General features: G+C 44.4%; 1 protein-coding gene and 1 long non-coding RNA gene across 4 annotated transcripts in view; both read left to right on the top strand.

Moving 5' to 3' along the window:
• The window catches only part of FGD3 (FYVE, RhoGEF and PH domain containing 3), a 111,860-nt gene continuing 89,528 nt past the window's right edge, over window positions 1–22,332 (top strand). The window contains exon 1 of one of the 3 annotated variants that reach the window (XM_040568131.1): window positions 1–321. In XM_040568131.1, the coding sequence (XP_040424065.1) occupies window positions 183–321 (139 nt within the window). In that variant the 5' untranslated portion in view covers window positions 1–182. Of the gene's footprint in view, window positions 322–1,929; window positions 1,949–22,332 lie in introns of those variants that run through there. The other 2 variants (XM_040568133.1, XM_040568135.1) reach the window with 2 other exon arrangements.
• LOC121075216 lies at window positions 1,968–18,197 on the top strand. The gene is made up of 2 exons (XR_005822815.1): window positions 1,968–2,692; window positions 17,883–18,197. It is a non-coding gene; the product is annotated as an uncharacterized LOC121075216 (long non-coding RNA).

Raw genomic sequence — 22,332 nt, forward strand, 5'->3', positions numbered from 1 at the left:
GTGAGGGGGGGGCTTCGCCGCCCCGCCGCGGCCTGCAGGCACGAAGCGCTAGGCCGGCCGGGCGATCCCCTCCCCGCCTGGGCCGGGCCGTACCGTGCTGTGCCGAGGCGGGCGGCGGGAGCCCCTCCCGCCTCCGCCGCCTTCGGGGGCGCCTCGTCCCGCTGGCGGCGCCTCATGGCGCGATGCAGCTGCAGTGGGAGGGAGAGGAAACCCACCCCCCTCGCCCGGCGGCCGCCTTTGTAACCGCGCAGCCCGGCCCGACTCGCAGCGGCTCGGGGAGCGCCGGAGCGCGGCGGCGGTGGGAGCAGATGGAGCCGGAGGGTAAGGCTGCGACCCCGGGCCGAGCCGAGCGGAGCCGGGCCGGGCCGGGCCCCCCGCGGGGGTGCTCCGTGCGGGCTCCGCTCCGCGCCCGCCCGCTGAGTCCTCGGCGGGGCTCTGGCTGTCCAGGCCGGCGGGGCGGCGTGGAACTTCTTTCTTTTCCCTTCTCCCCGTTTTTTTTTTCCTCCTCCTTCTCCAGCAGCACGCCTGTTCCCAGCTCAAACCCCTTCTCAGCGGGGTGAGACCCTGGCGGGAGGCCCCCAGGCTCCAGCCCGGGCCGGGAGCGCCGCCGCTGGGCTCCGGCCCCTTTTTTTGGGGTGCCCCGGGGGTGGGCGGCTGGCGGCAGGCCCCCCAGAGCTTCGTCCCTTGGCGGCTGACAATGCCCGGGGACTGCACGTTTGTGTAACTACAGTCCTGAGCTGTGCAAATATATTTTTAGGTCTCCTAAAACCACATAAAACCAGTTCTGTTAAACACTTATTTTGGTAAGGCTATTATTAACGGCACAGATCAAATTTGTTTCCTGCCAATCCATATTTAGGCACTCGTGAAATGCCAAGTTTTTTCTCCACTCTGTCCTTTTTAAATACCTTTTGGAGCTGTTAGCATTTATAATGTAAACCACTTCTAGTTGCAAATTGGAAACCTCTGAGCCATAATGGTCTGTTGCATTTAGCTGGCTGTCTCTTGTAAGCTCTACATTCTCATGCAAAAAAAAAGTCTAAAAAAACTTATGAGATTCATGTTTAGAAAATTGGCTGCATGCATACATCGTAGCTGTTTTTTAAACCTCGGTACCTAAGTCACATTTTCCATTCCAAGCATTAAGAGTGGTTAAACTGTGTTAAAGGGATACATTCTACCTTGGTTCCCGTGCGAGCTTTAGGGAATTTTAGCACAAAGGAAAATGGCTCTACAATTTAACAGAATTGTAGGCTAACCGCTTCTTGCAGTGCCTGAAACGCAGCAGCACCAAGGAGTGAAAGGGACTATTGGCAATTGTTAATGGCCAGAATTGGGTTTGTTGTCCACGCGGAGAAGCGTACAGAATGTAAATGGAATACATATGGTGACGAATACACTGATAAAAGTATTTTTTTTATGTTCTTTAAGATGTATATTTGTACTAGTAAGCCAGCTTTCACGCCATTAGAAATTAGAATGCTTTACTTATACAGATGATATTCAAGCTAGCAGAACTGTGTTTATAAAGTCGAAATAAGCAAACTGGGTTTGTTCGTATGTCTCCTTAGCTTAATAAAGCTAGAGGAAAATGATAAAAATAAAATAGAATTTAAATGAGTTCCTTCTTTTGAAGAAATAAATCCTTGTGTTTTAAAAATGCAGTTTCTCTTCTGCCCTACTTCTTGGGCAGGTAAAGGCTGGATCAACCCAAGAAAGATTACAGTGAGTTGCAGACCTGCTGAGATTTACCATCTGCCCTGGCTTCAGGGCTATTCAGACAATCTGACTCCTGGCATCTCCTGGGCTACTCGGGTACTTCAGTACGTTAAGTTTGGAGACGGTCCTCCTGCGTGGATTTGAGCCTGCAGCAGGTGACCAGGGATACCTGTGTTAGCAGCCTCTCTCCGTGAGTTAGAAGGAGCCTAGGCTCCCAAGTTAGCCACTGGTAGGTAGGTGCTCTAAATACCCCACCGTATGCACGAATATGTAGCTTTGTTGGCTGTGGTTGTCTTCAGTGAGAGAGTTATTTCTGTTTGCCAAGTTACAGCAGCTAGAGCGTGGTGATCTAACTCACATCTGTAGATGCTAACCTTGCTCCTGGGATTTTGATCGAATGTGTCCTGCTCACATAATTCCTGAAGGGGGCTGGAAGTGGAGTACCCTTCAGTTCAGCTCCTGGCATTTAAATGTATGTCTAGAACACTCGCTGAAAATGAATCTAGGACCCTGTCTTCCCAGAGGAACTCTGTCTCTTTATAGATATGTAAGATAGGAGATCCTTAAGGCATCTTCCACAGAGATGAGAAAGAAAGATAGGGGATGGTAGTAGACTACCCTTTCCTTAAGGAAATCCAGCGTGGTCTAGCAGTGCCACAGGAACTACTGACCTGGAAAACTCTTGCGGATGCCCCCTGTACCACATCACTTGAGGCAATAATGTGCAAAGAGTTTGGGACTTGAAAGCTTATTTGGTCTTGAAGTGACTCAGAGATGAAGGAAAGGATGTTCATACCAGTGAAAATGATGAAATCAACAGAGAGCAATGAAAATCCTTGTGGCTTCTTGTGTGGGATGAGCTTCTGTAGCATGCTCAAAAAGGAGGAAGAGTGTCTGAGGCCAGTAGCAGTGGGAGCAGGTTGCTGAGACACTGGGGCTCCGGGAGGAAAGGCATGGGAAGTCAGAATCCAGGGTGATGATTTTGGCCTTGTGCATTCTTTGCATTGTGATATTTTCAAGATGGTCTCTGTGACTTTTTTTCCCCCCTAAGCAACCCTAGATTTTTATGCTGCAAGCTCAATGATTAAGTTGTTAGGTGTTTGTTTTGGAGGAAGCCTTGCTCTCAAGCAAGCTGCATGGGATGGTGTGGTTTGGGGACTGCTGCCCTCTGAAAGCCTATCTAAAATTTGTGCGTTTTACACTCATTTTCAGCGACTAACGTCCTTGAGGCAGTCTTTACGAGCAGCTTTGTCCTGCATGAACCATTGCGCGGGTTTGATGGGCGCTGGGTGAACGTTCTTCTTCCTGGCTGAGGTTGATCTGCTTCTACCACCCTTACTCAATGATAATCAATGTACTGCTTTCAAATTGTTTGTACCTACTTTTGTTTTAGGTGTCTGGTTAAGGTTATCGGACTCCAGTCACACTGATGCAAGTGGTCCTCCTTTGGTTAGTGCGCCCGAGTAGTCCGTGTGAGATCTGAGAGGACAGCGAGTGTTGATGTAACCATGATGTGATTAATGCTTTGTTTCCTCTCTGACTGTAAACTGGTTCCTACTAAAGCAGCTGTAAACTTTTAAAATGCGTTTGAATAAGATTCATTTGCTTCTCCAAGCTGTTTGGTAAACAATTTCAATCTTTTTCTTTTATTAAATACTGAAAACTCAATTTAAAACTATTTAAAAGAGGTGGTGGGTAAAAAATAAGTAACAAATACTTCCAGTTCCCGGGGCTGAATACAGATGTTGTACTGGGGCTTTGAGCTGTTGGCTACGTGAATGTTAACTTGTCGGAGTGGAATAAATAGTGTTGCAGATTAAAAGTAGTAATAACTACTGCGGTATTTGTTTTTGTTGGCGTTATCAAATTTTAATGTGAAAATGAATGTTTCACTTGAGAGACTCTGGTTTACAATCATCGCATCATGATGAATATTGATACTATTCGCAAATATCTCTCCTCTTCCAAATCCTCCGAACTAGCTGAAAGCTCCCTTGAAGTAAAAAATCAACGTCATGTATTTTTCAGATGTGGGAACAAAGGTAGAGAATTTGAGATAGCCTGAGATCAAGTGAGGGAGGAGGGAGGCTGTGAGGGAGGTGTTTGAGCTCTTCAGCTGGTTCCTTCTGCGGGGGGCAGCCGTCGAGCCACGCTGCCTGCTCGCCACTAGCTCTCAGAAGAAAACTCAGATTTTCGTGCCCCCCTGCCCGTCCCAGCGGTAAGCACTGCGCCCGGCTGCCCCCAGCCTCCAGGCACAGCACCCCGGACCCCCACCATGAAAACCCACCATGAAATTGGGGATGGATGTCTGCAGATCGGCATTGCGTTCTCTGGAGCGTACAGTAATGGGGAGGCAGTCACGGCAAGAAACTCTGGCTGGTTTGGAGGTTATGAGTAGTGAAATTTGAGAAGGCCTTTGTTGGTGTAACAATCGTGGAGGTACACGGGGAAGTGCTTGCAGGGGAACTTTTTCCCCCTCCCTCCTGTTCCCCCTCCTGTTCCCCAGCCATCTCCTAAAAGAGAGGTTTAGTATCACCGTATTTGCGTTTTGCTCGCTGCAGTGTCTTAAAACTTTACGAGTCTTTGCGTTTTCTTTCTCAGTAAGTGGTTCTGCACTTTATCTGTACTTGGTATCATTAGGAGTTTCTGGTACTGAGGTTCTGCGTGTTTGCTGTATCACGACGCCGGGGACTCTGTACCAGTCGGCACGGAGGAGAAATGGTAATGAATGTCCTCTCCTGCAGCACTAGATGGAGAGACAGGCTGGTGCTCATCTCCATTCCTGCACTGGCATGGACGTTGCTTTTTCTGGCAAGAGTCACTGTGCGCTTCTATGAGAAATACCTGGGGTGTGCTGCTGTGACTCGGCTTCTCAGTAATGGCATTATTTACAGCACGTTGCCTCTGTGGTCCCTGACCACTACCTCTCCAAGCACTTTTCTTCCTGCTTTTTCTTCTCGTGTCACTGACTTCTGTTGCTATTTTGGTCTTTGTGCAAAATGCAAGAGTTTATTGGTGTTATCGACTTCCTTGTTCTCGGGGCTGTGCTTAGTTATTTTGCCAGGCTGAAGACCTTGGTATGGGACAGCGAGCTGGTGATGGAGCGAGGGGGCTGGGACAACTGGGCAGGAAGGCTGGGAGAGGAGGAGTTTGGCAAACGATAACCTCAGTCGTTTTGTCCAGGATTCCCTTTGTGGCCCTTAGGGTGCTCCGAGAGGTGGTTTCGTGAACTCAGCACCTCCAGAAGCGCCGTCAACAGAGCCCAGGTACCTGCCTTGGAGCCAGACTGCCTGCATACCCCTTCGGGGTCTCTTTCACGAGTATCTCTCTGTACGTTCAGATTGCTTTTCCCTCGTGTTTTGCTTGCCATGACACGAGCTGGGAAGTCGCGGTTTGTCGTCACATGGCATCCCCGGGAGGCTGGTCAGCTCTTCCTGGGTCCCACCCCGCAGTTGTTCTGGGCAGTAATAGCCTAGGGAAGGAGCTTTTTTTGCTTTGAAGAAATCTGTCAAGCACTGAGACAGCTTTTGTGTCTTTTAAAGACGCTGGTGACTTTCTTGAGTGCTCAGAGTTGTTAAAAGCAAGAATAGCCATTTCTAAGTTTTCAAATTGCACGGGCTCACACAGTACGCTTAAATGCCAGAAGTATTGATTGCTGCTCTGCAGCGAGCTCTTGACGTTGAGTAAGAAGCTGTCATCGGGCAGTGAATGAAATAATGTACGATTCATGGTCTTCAAATCTGTTATTAGTAGTAGGAAAAGGCATTTCCTTGGATGACAGAATCCTGAAGGCGTTAACAGAGAGGGATGGAGCAGACCACAGGAAACGGCTGTTAGAGGCAAGGAACTGTTAAACGTTTCAGGCCCTCGTGGATTTCAGTGTGGACAAAAATAGTTATATGATTGAAATTATATGTTAAAGTGCTGCAGCTTTGCTTTTTGAAATGTAATTCTTCCAGTTCTTGAATTTCTTTGGAGATTGATTTAATCCATTTTAGAAAGTCTTTGGCTTAATGAAGATTCGGGTAGAGAATATTTTTATGCTAGGCTGAATGCATGAATCTTGCATTATATTTGCTGGTTTTCTCTCTTGGAGCACTTTGAGTATTCTGTGGCTGAAACACACAGAGCCACAGCTTTCAGCGTAGCTGCCTCTGCTGCTACTTTATGGTACTTATTGATCTGGTTAATTAATGTGTAAGGCTAAAACCTGGGGACTTTGGACTCTGGTTAGACGTCAGCCTATTACTGGAAACCCAACCTACATCCTTCGGATGGAGCGTTTGGGTTCAGTTTGTACCTGTAGCGTGCACATCTTTACACATCGCACTGGCAATCTGTACGGGGAGTTTTGGAGGCTACCAGCATTCATATTAAAAAATCTGATTTCCAAAAGTCCAAAGAGCCTGGTAGTCCCAGTATCTTTTTTGGAAGGCAGGGAGACATCTAAATATCCCTTGGATGTCAGAGGTTTCTCCTGTTTATTTTAGACTTCTGGAAAGCAGGCAGGTGTCTAACTATAATGAAGGAATTTAACACTGGGCCCTAGTTTTTCTAAACTCTTGGCCCCTCCTTATTCTTTCTTTTTGAGCTTGCAGGCTCTGAGCAGAAATTCTCTCTTGGTAACGTAACCCTGAGCAAATATTTACATTCATGAGATTCTTGCTACTTCAGCACTCGTTTTGGACCTTGAGGTTGGAACAGGGTGAAAGTTACTGTACCAAACACCAGGGCTGGGAAGGGTGAGGGGAAGGGAGGCCTGGAGAGGCTGCCAGATGTGGATTTACCCTGTTTGGGAAGACTCACCTGTGCGATGTGCTTCAGTTGTCGCTCCACAAACGCTGCTGTGCTCCCAGATAAGTTCTGCAGAGATACGATGTTACCTGCCACTCTGCCCGTGCGTATCTGAAGGGTGCTCACGATGTGAATTTCACTCACATCTTCACAATGATGAAGAAAAACGTTTGTGTTAAACTGAAGTGAACGGAGGGGAAGGGAAGACTGAAGTGGAAGGGAAGGAAAAGGTGGTAAGTAAAATGCAAAAAACATGGAAAGACACTGAAATTTTGAAGAAAGTGTGTTTGAAATTAACCTATGGATGCTTCAGAGGTGAAAGAAAGATGGTCCAGGGTACAGAACAATAAGAACTGGATGAATAAGCCAAATGAGGAATTATTTATGGATTTTGTCTGTTGTTACATCCTCCTAAAACGATGATGGAAGTGCCGCCAGACCTCTGCCTCCCATGTTTTTGTTTTCTGGCTGCTGTTGGTGTCCCGCAGTGCGCCCTGTGCCGAGGAGCATGGGGATGACGCTTCTTGGACAGTGAGATGGCAGCTGGGCAGGACCCGTGCAGCCAGCACACCAAGTCCAGCTCTTTCAGGTTTTAGGCACGGGGTGCTGAGTGCTGATTTGCTACAGACTTACTCAGAGTATAAATTCCTTCAAAACTCTTCGACCTCGCTTGGCGCTGGCCAGCTCTTACCTGTCGTCCTCCACCGGGCGTGAAAGCACGAAGGCAGTACAAACCACGCATTGTGTTCCCTGGTGAATTTGACAGAAGTGGGATTGTGCCCCTGCAGTCAGGTTTGTGCTGGTGGTTGACATGGCTCTGCCCAGATCTCCTGGAGCCGTGGCTGAATCCACAATAACTCGCAGTGATTAAAGGTCTAGCCCCCGGGCTGCAGCAGCATATAGCTACATGTTGGAACGGTTACTCTTTGCATTGAAGTAGCATATATGGTTTTGCTATTTAAATTTTTCCCCTCTTTTCCTGTTTGTTGAATATCTGCAAAGCCCTGGGTTGGGGGTGGATGAATTTGCCCAGAGGAAAATCTCAGCTTTCCAATTTCCTGTTGGAGCCAGGTGTGCCACCTCCGTGCGCCGCTCGCACTGGCTGCGGGAGTTGTTCGCTTGGGCTGAGGTTTCCCATGGAGAAACAAACAGTGCTGCCTGCTGAGCCCTTCTGTATCTGTTTTACTAATCGCTGTTGAAATTCTTACAGCCAGCTTCTGACTTGTAAAAATACAGAGCCAAATACAGAAGGTGGGGGGGAACAACAGCTCCCCATTAGTAGTCAGGGCAGAAATTAATTTCTTAAATGTATTTTCAGCTTGGCCAAATAAGTGTCTTGCCTTGCCATTCCTAGTGTATTAATGAAGCTGCAAGTGTACACAGGTGACCAGCCAGGGGAGAGTAAGGTTTCCTCAGAATAAAAAAGTAAAAAATAAAGCCTGCCTCATCCATACTTTCTGGAATTGCTGGAATTGGGTAGTTGGTCTTAGTTATGGCTGCTTGATTTTGATGGTTGTGCAGTCAGAAAAGTTCCTTCACTTAGGATGTGGAACAGATGCTATTCCTATTCACTTAAAAGACAAGACACGAAGACACTTTTTTTTGCATTTGTTTCTCAGACCATGCAAATCCAATCTTCTTGTTAGGACAAAGAAACCGTGCAAGTGGATATTAAGGATGAAGGAACTGATGTGTTGCTGGTTGTTGGTTTAGTCCGGGGTTTGAGCTCTGCCAATGGCCACAGCCACTGTATTGGACACAAGAAAACCTGTAGCTAGCAGCTGGGGCTATAGCAGGCACCAAGAGATGGTTTTGTTTTTTTCTTTCCCCGTCTAGTCCTCACTCCTAATTATTTAAAGATTGAACTGTGTCTTAAAGCAGGAGGGTTCATCAACTCCCCAAACTCTTGGCCTTCACTGAAATAGGAAACCTTTTATAGCTGCTAACAGATTTAGGATTGCTAGTATGTATTTAATAAACAAATAAACAAACAACAACAAAAAGAGGAAAAAAAGTACCTCTGGTAATACCCATGGAAATGCAGTTCCAGCTGTTGAGTACTGCTGCCTGATTCCTTCACCCTTGGGGAATGGGTTCCACTGTTGGTGTTTTCAGGACATAGAAGCAGAAAAACAACTTGCTGCTTCAGTTTCTGGTTTAGCTCTGATTTGTTGGTTATTCTGATTCTACTTGCAAAGCAAACATAGACAGAGTGGTGCAGGTATTGTATTCTGACAGTAAATGCAAGGAGGTGGGGAGTGTGCAGCCGTGCTGGTGTGTGCCCAGGCAAATTCTTGCCTTTTGAATCCAAACTGACTCTCCCAGCACAGTAAGAAATGTGTAGGTAAGTCACCTCCTTCCCTGGATGAAACTCAAACCCCATTGTTTTTCTCTGAGCTTTCCCGGTTGCCTCTTTGTCCCGCTCCAGGACGACCGAGGAACCCCAGTATGCCACTGATGCGGAGGAATGTCAGCCTCCCACTTGCTTTTTCCATTTCCCGCTGTTGTTGCTCTCTCACCTTTCCTGTCATCTCATGCTTCTGTGATGCCTTAGGTCTTCAGGATATTCCTCCTGAAATCTCTTTCCAAGATGTGTTTATGTCACAACATCTTCTTGGCTGGCAGTATGTGTTAAAAATTAATCAAAACCGAGCTGTTACAGCTATGGGCTAACCTAGCGTTGAGCTTCGGAGCCTTCTGGCAGTCAGATAGCACATGTGCACATCTGTGCTTGCAGCCTTCGGAGACTTTGGGCTTAGATCCAACTAAGGTGGATCATGTGCGCGCAGTCTTGTTAGCTGCTTAATTGTGCTGCTGTTTCCCTTTCTTTTTTTTTTTTTCTTCCCAGAATTTAAGTTCCTCTGTCTTGCAATGGAAAAAACAACCTTATGTATTAAATCAGACTTGTGAGCGTGTAGGCTCTGGGTGTAGCATGCAGAGTTCTGGGTGTGGTGATACGATAAGCTACGAAGCTGATCATCCTTGTCATTCCATAGAACTGCACATCATATGTGGGGTCCCTCGGGGCCTTGCTGAGGAGGCGCTCACACTGAAAACTGATTTTGACTTCACCAAGTAGTGGGGGAAAAACGATGAAGCCTCATCGAATACACATGTAATTAGTAAACAGATGTTTCATATTGATCTAACTTTTGAAATGCGTTAAAGATTTCTAAACGTCATGTGTCTTACTTTTAAAACTACTGCATGGTCATCATTTGTACTGAAAGCCTTAAAACACTTTTTGTGGAATATAATTAAAGTTTTTTTTTTTTTTAAATGATGATTAGGATTTTCAGAAACAGCACAATTATATGAGGGTAGCAGTTCAAATATAACTTGATTCTGTAACTTCCATTTTGGTTTAAGACTTGAAAATCTAATGGTGGGAAGGTTTTTTTTTTTCTTTTTTTTTTTTTTTCTTTTTAACTTTTTATTTTAAAGCTGGTGATACTGACTGCAGTGGTGTCCCCTTTCTGAAAAGGTATATGGCAGACCTTAAAATCAAAATCATTTTTCAGTCTGGCATAATAATGTGAAAGAGAAGATTGTCATTTACTTCACTTGGAAGTGCGGTATGCCGAGTGCTCTATTTCTCTGTTTTTCAGCAACTTTGGTGTTAAAAGACTGTGCCTGAAGGAATTTTACATTTTTGCCCTTGATGCTTTGCTGCCAGATATTGAGGGGACATCACATGTGAAGGGATTAACAGAGGACGGAGCAAGATAAAGCCATATCTGAGCAGGCAGTACTTTTCATGGGTATTGATTCTTCTGGGATGTCTTTTAATGGCAGTGGATAAGTAGTACAGGTCTAGAGCTGATCAGACATATTGCATGCCTTTAAAGAAAGAGAATGTCTGACGGACACTTACAGGAAAGGGAACCTTGACTGGAAATATTGGTGGCGCTGTTCAATGTACTGTTAGGTTTATATGCAGAGTTGTGCTTAAAATGCTGCTGCTTTATATGTTTTTGGCTGGTGCTACGGTTGGGTAATAGACTCACGGAAATGTGGATAGCGAGTGAACGTAATTTCTGCTGCTTATTACGTCTGGAATAAAAAATGTAATATGATTTTTCTTCATTAAGATTGTATGTAGCAAGTAGGTTTGTTTTTCTGTGTTAAGAATGTGCAGAAGCTGGGTGTAGATTGTAATGTTAGATTATGTTTTCTTGTTTTGGCTCTGTTTTTTTTTAGTTGGAGTTTTCAGTGATGAAGAAGTGCTGCCGTGTCTTTAGCCAACACTTAAATTGACTCTGAATTCGTCCCCATCCCCTGCACCCAGCTGGGCTCTTCAAAATGGTACATAGGTCTTGATTCTTCATTTGAACTTGCTGGTGTTGATGCTGGGATTAAACTGCAGCATCTCTTTTTTTTTTTTTTTTTTTTTTCCTCCTTTAAAAACCTGGTAAATGTAGTTTTAAGAGCTCCATGCTGGATCTCACAATTGCAGGATTTGAGCTAGATTGTTTAAACAAAAAAACAACAAAAACTGGAAGTCTGCAATTTTTCTGTGTTGTTGTTTTTACGTTTATTTAATGGCAGTCATGATAAAGTGTGATTTATGTGGAGTTTGTAGCATAGACTTTGCTGTGGATTTCTACAAGCAGAATTTTAGAGGGCTTAGAAGTGTTTGTAGGAGTTAGATAATGGTGGTATTTGGTGCTGTGCCCTGGCTGAAATATGCAGCACATGAAGTAAAGATACTGAGATATCTGGTCTCCTACTTGGGGCTGGACTGAATGGGACAGCAGTGCTGCTCGCCTTTCAGGTGCACCCATTAAATCTGTTCTCCGTGTAGCCCAAATGTAAGGGCTAAAATCAAGGTAAATACTTTTCCAGGTTTTGTTGACTGTTGAAATAAATCTCATGTATTTCTATGAATGTACTTAATTGCAGCGCGATCCCTTCTTGAGAACCATCATGAGTATGATTTCCTTCCCACTGAGGATGTTTCTTTCAGTACTGACAACTGTGCTCTAAATATTTGGTGAAACCCAGCAGATTCATGCTCCATCAGGCAAACCTGTTTCCAAATCCATTCGAGGCACGGTAACTTGTCCAGAATGTTAATGCAAACACTTTTAGTTTCTTCCTTCCTTCAACTTCTGTCACGCTGCTGATGTAAAAATAACTATTTTTGTTTAAACTTGAACAAATGTTTCATTTTGCTCGTCTCCAAATTTAGGAGCTCCTCCTAAAGCTCTCTTCTGCAAAGTGAGCTTGTAGATGGTCAGGACCTGGCTGTTCGGGGCTGCATGTGCGGACTCGGCTGACATATGGCCAGGGTAGCTGAGGGTCTGCTGCCTCTGAAGGCAGCAGTGTCTTTGTTATGAGTACTGGCTTTGGGGGTATATTAACTTTGTTATGAGTACTGGGTTTGGAGGGTTGTTTATCAGTGTCTTGTCAAGAAAAAAAGATTCTTCAGAGTTCGTGGGGATTCAGTATATTCCCTTGTGATTACGTCCAGTTTTGCAAGAATATTGGTATTTATGTTGCTGAAGTCTGGGTCGTAAGTGTGCACAGAGATGTGTAACAGCTGCGTAAAGAACCAAGCTCAGAGATCCTTGCAAGTCATGTCGCAAGTTTTCTCTGTGTCCAAATGTTGCTTAATTGTTAAATTATTTTAAAATTGTTTGAGGATATAGATAGTAAACTAACGTCATATTTAACATCTAGGGTGCCCAGCAGTTAATTACTTTCTTTAACATATCAATATTATTAGATAAAAGCCGTGCTATTCTAAGCTGTTTTTCTGCTGTCTTTTCCACTCTCTAATTACAAGCTTGATATGGATTTTATCATCTAGGTGGCATGATGGACTTTGGTCAATAACAGCAGGAAATGACAGGGACAAGCTCTCACTCTGTGCTACACCCTCTGTTCCACTGTGAAAATAAATGTAGGAACAAACCCTTTTCTCTTTCAGGTTTTTTTTTCCCTCCCCCTCTTTGTCAGATGGGTGAGAGTTCATTGCAATGGGAATCAGTTCAACAGGCTCCGCTTAGAGTTCTCCCTGTGAAGGACATGAATAGATCTAGGAAAAACTAGATTTCTTTGAACTTGGAAGATTTTGTTTTATATGAAACTGTAGGAGACGGGGAAAACCGCAGCAGTCAAAGGTATCTGTCATTCTGGTGAATGTACAATGGTATATAATCAGTGGCTTAGGGGGATACATATATGCTTTGAGGGTAGTGGGAAAAGTAACTTGCTGGATCCTGAAGAATAGGAAGATTTGGGTTCTGTAAAGGAAAGGAGCTTTACAATGACTGTATTAAATGGGAAACGCTCCCAAGTGCTGACGCCCTGCACCAGTTCTCGGGGTCTCGCTGGGAGTCCAAGTGGTAGCAGAGGTTGTCTTCACATCATGTGACTGCTCATCAGTGCTAGCAGAAGAAAAGCATTTTCTGCTGCGTTTCTGCTGCAGATCACCAGTGCTTCACTGGTGTTGCAGGAAGCTCCTAATTGTTAATGTTGTTAGGAATGCTTTTTTTCTTCTTCCCTCCCTTCCCTCTTACATTGCGAGCCTGAGTTACTACTGTGCTGGCAGATAGCATACTTGGCACCGACAGTAAAGGCAACACTAGAAAGATCTGTATTTAAGGAATCTGCAAGATGTATGTCAGAAGGTTTCTTTAGCTGGGAGCTGGTGCTTGGTGGAGTTCCGTCTGTTTGTACTGAATAAACTGGCGTTTGAGTCCTCAGAAGACCACAGATCTCTTCTGCTGGAAAAAGTGGGTGTTGTAGGAAACTCTAGATATAGCCATGCTAATTCTCGTAAATCTCTCAGCTTCTTTCCATGCCCCTAAACATAGGGTTTGCAATCCCTAATGGGGTATGAAGACACCGCATTGAAGTGGCTTTACTTGGCACTGGATTAAGACATTCTGGGGCCTTGAGCCGTAACACAACTTGGTTCTGGCACCGTCACTGCGCTGCAGTTCTTGGCAGAGGGCTCCTCTTATCATATAAGTGGAGTTAGGAGCTTTTTATCCTGCTAGGACTAATAGCAACACCATATCTTCACCTCAGAGCAGCAGGGGCACATATGCATGGGGCAGCACACTAAGTATTACCTGCCCCCCCCCCACACCCCCTTTTTTTTTTTTTTGAAAAGAACTGTTTTATCCTTTGTAGTTACCTAAGTATTTATGGGTTCCACCCAAAACAGTTGGGTTTGGGTTGATGAGGTTACTGAGGGGTAAGATGCTGCTCATGTGACTATTGTTTCAGCTTTTTCTGCCATTAGGCAACCTACATTTTGCATTTAATCACTTTACAGTTTTTAATCAGGAGAGCTAGAAGCTCGCCCTGTCTTAAGTACTGACTTACACTGTATAATTTAAACAAGTGAAGCTTTAGATGTTAGTATACAGGACTTGCACTTTAATCTAACTGTGGATCAGCCACCTTTGAATTGAGCCTTGAGGTAATGCTTTTTGGTCTTTGTCAGCTCAGTTGGACTTCTGACAGCTATTGAGAAAGCTGGAGAAGAGGATTGGCTTTGTTTCCTCTGATCTGTTGAAGCTTTTTGTCTCTTACCTCATCTGGGGCAGTTAAGGACTTTATTTGGAGTCGGGGGGGAGGAAAGGATTTGAACTGACTGGAAAACACTGCTGGACTTGGGGGGCTCTGTTTTAAGGCTGCCCAGCAGCTGAGGTTGGATCTAGGTCAGCTTGTTACAGGTAAGACAGCTCTTTGCATGAAGAATAGGGTCTGTTAATGTTCTGGATAACCTCTAAGGTTTTAACTTGATGTAGAAGTTTGCTTTCCTTCCCATAGCCTGGGTCATGTTCATAAATGTTGTTGTGGTTGGGTTCCCTGTGTGGCAGCGCTGGGGGAAGACTGGGGGAGGCACTGAGTTTAAATCAGACAAAGAGTCTGTGGGATATTTTTGTTCCAGGTGTTAGGAGCGGGGAGCAGTTCCAGCTGGTCATGTTCTTGTCATCAGTGTCACTATATGTATGCATTCTTAGTTTTGAATGTTTTTAATGTAATGCAGCCTGACAGAGGCGGGTCTGTGGAACGACACAGGTGCTGAGGACACTGCACCTGCCCTGTGAGTGTCTGAAGGGCTTTCACATTCAGTCAGCATGAGGTGGGCCTGGCGGACCCAGTGCCTGTCAGCCGCTGTTGTATGCTCGGAGCTCTCCTCAAACACCTTTTCAGGTTTCATCTCCTCAGGAGGAGCTCAGCTTGTGTGCCCCGAGCCTGACGGAGCCACAAACCAAGATGCATAGGGTGAGCCCGTCTGGGAGACACCTCACAGGAGCTCTGGGCCAGGGCCCCGGCGCGTATGGCGGCACCTCACTGTCAGCCCTGTGTGGCAGGGTGAGGCGGTTGGGCCAAGTGGCAAGGCTCAAACTGAGTCTTAGCTGGGGTTCTCTGCCCAGGTCTGTGAAAAGAGTGGCAGAGGGTGGGTAGATTCTGTATCCAAAATGTATGTAGCTGTGGGGACAAAATGAAGTAGTGAGCCTTCTGCGCTGTTGAAGGCCTAGGGGTGTGAGGTGGACTGCAGTCGGCAGAGTGGTGTGGGCTGGCTTTAGTCTCTCGTGCAAGATGCTCTTGTCAGTGCTCATCACATTGACCTCTTGTTGATATGTGAACTTGACTGAGTCGAGCTCCGGCAGCCTTTGACAAGCGAGCCCCTGTTGAGGAGGCTGTTTGGCCGGCCCTGATACCACAGTGGTCTCTAACAGCTCACAGCAGCTTTAGTGCCGTCAGTAGCCCCAGGAGCTCCCACAGCAAATGATGTTGTTTGAAAGGCCCCGTGAAAATGCTGCTGATTTTTTTTACTTTGTGACTTGATTAACACTTTTCCTAAAAACTGGAATGTTTCATAAAGGTGTCTGCCCAGGGTTTGCTTACCAAGTTTGCGGCTTATACAACGATAATGTTTTCAAAATCCATGTCTTTATTGCATTCATATTGGGGCAGGAGGGAGGAAATTGCTGTTAGAGTTGAAGTGTTAACTGTGTGACCGAAGTTAATCTTTCGGTGGTGATCCTGGCAAAGGCTATTGTGTTTTGTTTGTTTGTTTCCCCTTTAGCTTCATTAGCGGTTTGTTGTAGTCTCTCTTCTCTTTTTCACTCTCTTACCCATACTTCCCTTTGCTCCTAAGAAAGGAGATGCGTATATGTATATTTTAATCCTGATGTCAAAGGGAGTTAACTCTGGTTTAGATAGAAGATACCAAAATGTGCTGAAAAGCCACAAAAAGAAATAGGAAGTTTTGCTTCGAGTTAAGTATTTGCTCTCTTATTAGAGCATTGCAGCCCACTTGTTGGTCTTGATTACAGCATCTGAATTCTTTACCCCCTCCCCCATGAGGGGAAACAGTTTTGGGATATCACTGATGGCCACTTCACCTTTAAAGCTCCAGCCTCATGTACTTACTTACACATCTCAGATTACATTTAAAAAAAAAAAAAAAAGGAAATGTAATTCGACTAATTTTTTTTTCTCTCTTTGCTAGAGACAGCCAGCACCTTACAGGCTCAGGAAAAAGACCACTTCCCCATTTATTTATACATCTGATGTTTTTGTTTTAAATAGTGTGCAAGGTTACTTTAACCTTATTCCTGATGGGTGAATGCTTTTTAGTAGGTTTCTAGGTTGTAGGTGACTGAAGTTTCCTGAATTTCATCCAGGTAAGTCAGTGAAGTACCTAGACATGTTGTGAGAGTCTTACGGCTGTTTTGGTTGTAAACACCTGCACATGGTAGAGGTTTGTACTTCTATTATTTGCAATTGAATATTTGCAAACCCTGAGGTTGTAGGTAAATGTTATCTCCTCTTCGTTAGTTTATATTTAACCCCTCTAAAATATGCTCTAAATTAAGGTTACTTTTAGTGCAGTTCTGTGTCAATCCACCAGATGACACTTGGTGCTTAAAGATGAAAAGAAGATGGATGGTTTTGTATTAAGAATGCTCTAGTCCTTAATTGATTTAAGAAAAAGAATCAGGGCATTTTATTTCCAGAATATTTTCTTGGAACTTGTAAAATCTTCAGTGTGAGTATCAAAAATGCTTATATGCTATAGTTGTGCTTTTCCTGGTGGCTGTAAGAAAAGGAGATTAAGGGGAGATTTTTTTTTTAATGAAGGCTTTGAATAAAATTAAGTACAGAAGATAAAAAATCATAATCAACTTCTGATGAACTGATATGAAAAACAGTACTCATGTTGAATGTGCAGTTGATAGGAGCAAAGACAGACACTGTAGGTTGTGAACTTGTGCTGTTCAGCTCATCAGAAGAGGAGTGCTTTTGTGATCCTGGTCTGTGTGTAGGTTTTACCACAATAGTGATGGTAATTACACGTATGTAAGAGGTTCAGGACAGCACTGTCAGTGCGACGCCTTCCTGAAAGCATACCTGTCCGTGCTGTGACGGGAGACCAAGGACGGGTTGTTCTGTTTTATGCCTGTGTGGAGGTGAGCTCATTGCTCAGCAGTCGTGTGATAAACCTGAGGATCAAAGTCCACATACATCTCCTGCATGCTCTTTTTGTGTGTATAGAAGACAGTAGGCTAATGAGCCAGAAAACTTGGCTGTAGCAATATTTGGTTTCTAAGTAAATAAAACAAAGTGGTGTAAAGAGTTTTTGGTGATGGTTTTTGTAAATGCATGATATTATATGAAGCAATCCCCCTTCTGCCAAAGAACTTGTTTTGTTTTAGATTTTTGTTCTCTTCATGTATTTTTGTTCACCCTTTGGTGAACACTACTCAAATGTTGTGCCTAATCAATAGGATCAATTACACCATGGTTTTGAAAGTCACATGCCTCACTGGTGTTTTAAATCCAAGTTTTGAAGATCAATGTTTTATTGATATTATCTTTCAAATAGTAACATTTAGGTAGCTAGCACATGGATTAAGTTTCTTTTCCTAATGGAAAATATTAATCTGTGGTTATGTCTTACCTGTTTTCCAAGGTAACTTATTTGTGTTTCCTTTTTTTATTTGCTAACCACCTGTTTGTGATTTCTCAGCAAGGTGTCTGCTCTGAGGCCCTCTGTCTCGGGAAGCACTTGGCTTCGCATGACTGTGACCTGGTGAGGTGGTTCAAGGGACTTTTTTCTCCAAGACACTTGACATTCTTGTTCCTCTTCTTTTACGGCCGTTTGTGCTGATTGAAGGAGTCCCAGTGGCCCCTTGTGTGCATAAACATGTAACAGGGACATTTTCTTTGACACACGGGGGTGTGTTTAAGTACACTCCTCTTGTCGATGCCAGTATTTGGTAATTGTACTGGATCATTGACAAGAAATTAGCCATTTCCTGGTGCTTTTTTTTTTTTTTTGCTAGTTAGAAAATACCAATTGATAAGAGCTGATGCAATTCCTTTGAAACCCTTAGGAGATAAACACTGGGAATCCAAGGTGCAGCTGAGCAGGACTGTGTTGGGAGCCCCTGAGCAGAGGCGCCCAGAAGAGCGGGCACCGGAGCAGCACCTGGTGTGGCTTCACTGCAGGGACATCGACATTGCAGACAGCAGGGAGTGCTTGTGGTCCTGAGCAACCGGTGCTTTGTTGTGCTCCTTGAAATTGCCATTTCTAACACGTGGTTGTAAAGTCTGAAGAACATAGGGTTTTCTGGGGAAATGTTGAAGTCTGAAATTCAGTGTTTTTTTTCTTAGGTTTTATTAAAAAGAAATAAAATCTGATAAACCTTGCCTACCTCGTCAATTTTAATTTCATATAACTTATTACTCTGTCTCTGGACAACTAGGAGAGGGCAAAAAAGCTGCAGTACATGAGAAGCAAAGGGGAATGATACTTTTTGCTGAAGATCTGGGAATCATCTGCTTAGCAGATGTTTAAGTCTTGCGTAAATTCTGCTTATAGATGTGTGTGAGCGTAGCTCATGGATTTATGTACAATCTTGATGTAATGATTGAGTTCCTCTGAAAAAATCCACGACCAGTTAGTGACATTGCAGTATATATGTTGGCAAGTCCACCTGTGTTTGAAATCTGTCTCAGCATTAATCTTGGGAAAATCGATGGGTCGTTTTCATTAGGGGACTCTTGCTCAGGAATTCAGTTCAGTCTGCATAGTTGGAAAGATTGTGTTGCTTGTCTGTTCACTACTGCTAATTTTAAGGAGCTGCAGATTGATGCTACGTGGCCCACCCAGTAGGTTTCCACTGCTTTTTTTTTTTCCTAAGTTGTAGAGAATGCAGAAAAAACTTGGTAAAATGCCCTTGGATATTGACCTAGCACTGCGATAGGTTTCTTCCTCGTTTATTGTAGGAAAAGAAGGAGGAAAAAAAGGGAGGGAGAGAAGACTGGACAAAAATAGAAGGTTGCAGTGAACGCTAGCCAAACAATCTGGCTAAACGCTCATGCTAAAATCCTGCAGGTAGGATGTGAAGCAGTGCGGTTACACGTGGAGCTGGAGGTTCCTTCCACAATGAAAAAAATGAGCAGTGGTTTGTTTATGGTTGCAGGATTCAAGGTCACTTTTCCAAGGCTACAATTCTCCTTTCTCTAGGTGATATAGGTTGGCTTTAGCCCAAGCAGAAGTTCGTATGTTGCCTTGTTCGGTCCAGGGGGTAGTCGACTGGACTGTCAGGGTCCCCCTGTTCAGATGAGGCAGAATTACCTAAACACAGTTTGGAAAGCTCCTAAATGCCAGGAAGGACAAATATTAAGGCTTGTGTTTGGAACATTGGCAAAGTTGAATTTAATAATTGTTAGCCTTTGTAATTTAAATTTCAGTTTCCCTTTGTCTTTTATCCTATGCACAGATTAAAAACACATCTCGCATCTCTGCCCCTTTCACTTCCTTCACCCCTATACCTGGGCAGTATATTAAAATAGAGGAATTCTATGTCTAAGCTCTACAAAGCTCAACTGGCAAGAAATAGTTTACAGGACATTTGCAGTATTCCCTGCTGCCCTCCCCCTTCCCTCTCCATCTGTTAGCCAATCCTTTGTTTTTCACTTTTGCTCTTTTTTATTCTCTTGTACTGCTTATGGTCAACCCTTTGTTACTCTCTTCGTCAGTTTTGTCTCGAAAGAACATAAAACAATTATACAGAAAACATAAAGCACTAATTCTAAGACTTAAGCCTAACTTATAAACTGTGCTCAAATGAGGTTTGAAATCAGGTGGTGGGAGTTTATGCATCCCTAATTAGAAGCAAAGCTAAGCGAGCATGACAAATGTATTGATGATAAACCTCAGCCCTGATTAAACATCTGTTGAAGCTCAACTTAGTAAATTACAGCAGATTATTGCTGCCTGAGATGCAGATACTGGGGGCTTCTGGAGTTCTGGAGGGGTTGCATCGCCCTGCCTTTGTGGGAGCAGCAACAGCAGTCCTCTGCACAAGGCTCGCTGCAAGAGCAAAGAAAGTCCTTTGTCCTTTTTAAAATCAAGCCAGATTTTTACTTTAAAGTGATCCAGAATCTTTTCAAGGTGTACTACTGAAGGCGTACAACTTCTTTTTCTTTTTGATTAAAGAGAATCTCAACCGATCCTGAAGGCAGCCAGAAGGCTGTAAATTTCCCGGGGCAACAAAATAGTTAGCTTAGATGAACTTGAGCTTACTTGTGCAGAAAATCGTGTTTTACAGGTTGGAGAAGAGTGCAGCAGGACAGCAGTCACAAGGTGGTTCAATGAAACTCTGGATTATAACTGTTGCAAATAACCCCCGGGCACGGGTAATTTGTTAGACTCCACGGAGTACATGTTTTCTCACTGTGGGAAACCTGGGTATTTCTTGAATAGGTGTTTTGCCTCTCTCTCTCTGCTTCACTTGTGCCCTACTTTTTTCAGTCCAATAGGTCCAAGTTGCTTTGTGTTTTGTTTTGCAGCCGGTACAGTAGTTTTCCACCTTTTCCACACAGGGATCCTCTTTTTCACATCCACTTAGCAGTATGGAAAGATATTTCCTCGAGAAAATAGGTTTTTCCAGCCAAGAATGTGTTGCCAAATGTTTGTCTAAAGCATGTCATTAGTATGGACGAAACAAATGATAACCAGCCCAAATCCAAACCTCTTGGCAGCAAGCTGGAACAAAGAACTCTTTTGACTCTCTTGTGCCAGACATTTAAACCCATGCAAGAGCCCGTGCTTAGAAGAACAACATTGAAAATAGAAGCCCTGGGTGCCATAAAGTAGGCAAGTTGCTGCAAGACAAGAGGGCCTGGTAACTTTATTCCTCGAGCCAGGATGTAGTTTCATGGCTATTTGAAAAAAGTACGAGAACAAAAGTAAATCCTCCTGCAAGTACTGGGCTTGTTCTGGGTCCAAGGCGTCTCAGGCTGGTCTCTGGTGGTGCAGCAGTGCCCCTCCGAACAGCTCGGCCTCCTGTAAGGCGGCTGCAAAGCAGCAGCTGGCAAAAATCAGCGAACTCAGTCTGTTGGTTTGTGTTTCCTTTGTCTGGTTCTCCTAAGCAAAAACCTGCTAAATCTCAGCTGGGAGGTGATTGAATTTCAGTAATTGATACATTATTCCATGTCAATAGGAGCGTTGCTTCATAAAGTGCTCTGGGGTTTTTGGGGAAAAAGTCTTTTGTATAAAGCTTGTCATTAAGCCTGATTAATTACGATTGAACACATTCCAGAATCCAGGATGAAGGCTCTAGAAACTGCAGACTTGTGCTGATCACAATTTTACAGATCTTTGTGTGAGCAGTGATTTTTGGTTGATAAAACACAGAAACCGATGGGAATGCCCAGGTTGTTTGTTTGGTTTTGTTTTTTCCTTTGTATCAGTACAGCTTTAACTTCTGCCTTGGTTTAGCAATATGTGCTGGTTTGCCATGCCAGGCAAGTGTGCTGCTGCGTGTTCCTGGCAGGGAAACCAGGTCATTTGTACCTCTTAAGCCTGGTAGAGAAATGAGCAATTGAGTGAATTGTAGCCTTTCTCTTTACAGTGAAGGAAAAAGTGAAGGAGGAAAACAAAAAAGACTTTTGCTTTATGTGGAAGTGTACACACGTACAGATAATCACAAAAAGCCCTGAATGCAGGAGCTTCTGTCATATATCAGGAGCAGTGGTCCAGACTAAAATTGTTAATATAATCACGGTCCCTTTGTTGCTGTGCAGCTTTCCACAGTGCAATTTGTCTAGCACCAGTTCTGCAGTCCCAGAATCGATACGGAAGCAGAGTGAAGTGAAGGCGGGAGGCGCGCGGCTCCAGCTGGGTGTTTCGCAGAAGAAAGCAGCATCACATTCAGGCTGCCCCGGCGGGAGGTGTGAAAAACGCGGCCTGACACCCAGGGGGACACCGCTGCTGCGGGGCTCGCTCACCTCCGCTTCGCCAGCGCGGGGTTACCCGGCCCTGCAGCCGCTCCTCGGGGCTGCCCAGCACTGCCCAGCACTCCCACTGCTTTGGCCAAGGCTGCAGGATTCTTGGCTGGTGCTCGAGCATGAGAATTGGTCTCTCTTTGGAACATCACGTTTACATAGGCGTTCTTATAAAAGTACATAAAAGTTTCTGTTCTGCGTAACATTACTTTGATAGAAGTCTGTGTATGAGCCCGGCTGCCTCTTTCCAGGTGTCTGTGGGTACCTTTAAAATCAATTCTAAATAGAGTTGTGATGGTAAAGCCAACACTCCTGCTTGTGAAGGACGAGACCCTTGAAACATCACGACTTGCAGGGCCAGCTGGGACTCACGGCTGCGGTGTAGCACGAAGGGGAAGCAAGTGCTTTGAAAGACTTCAAGTTTCGCTTGGAATCTCTCATTTAGATCTTTTAAGGAGCGATTTCTTCGCAAATACACTTATTCTTCAGTACAGATGGATCTGTATGGCAGAATACTGCGGTCTCTTTACTTCTTCTTGCATGCCATGC

The sequence above is a fragment of the Cygnus olor genome, chromosome 10 (assembly GCF_009769625.2).
Source record: "Cygnus olor isolate bCygOlo1 chromosome 10, bCygOlo1.pri.v2, whole genome shotgun sequence".
NCBI lineage: Eukaryota > Metazoa > Chordata > Aves > Anseriformes > Anatidae > Cygnus > Cygnus olor.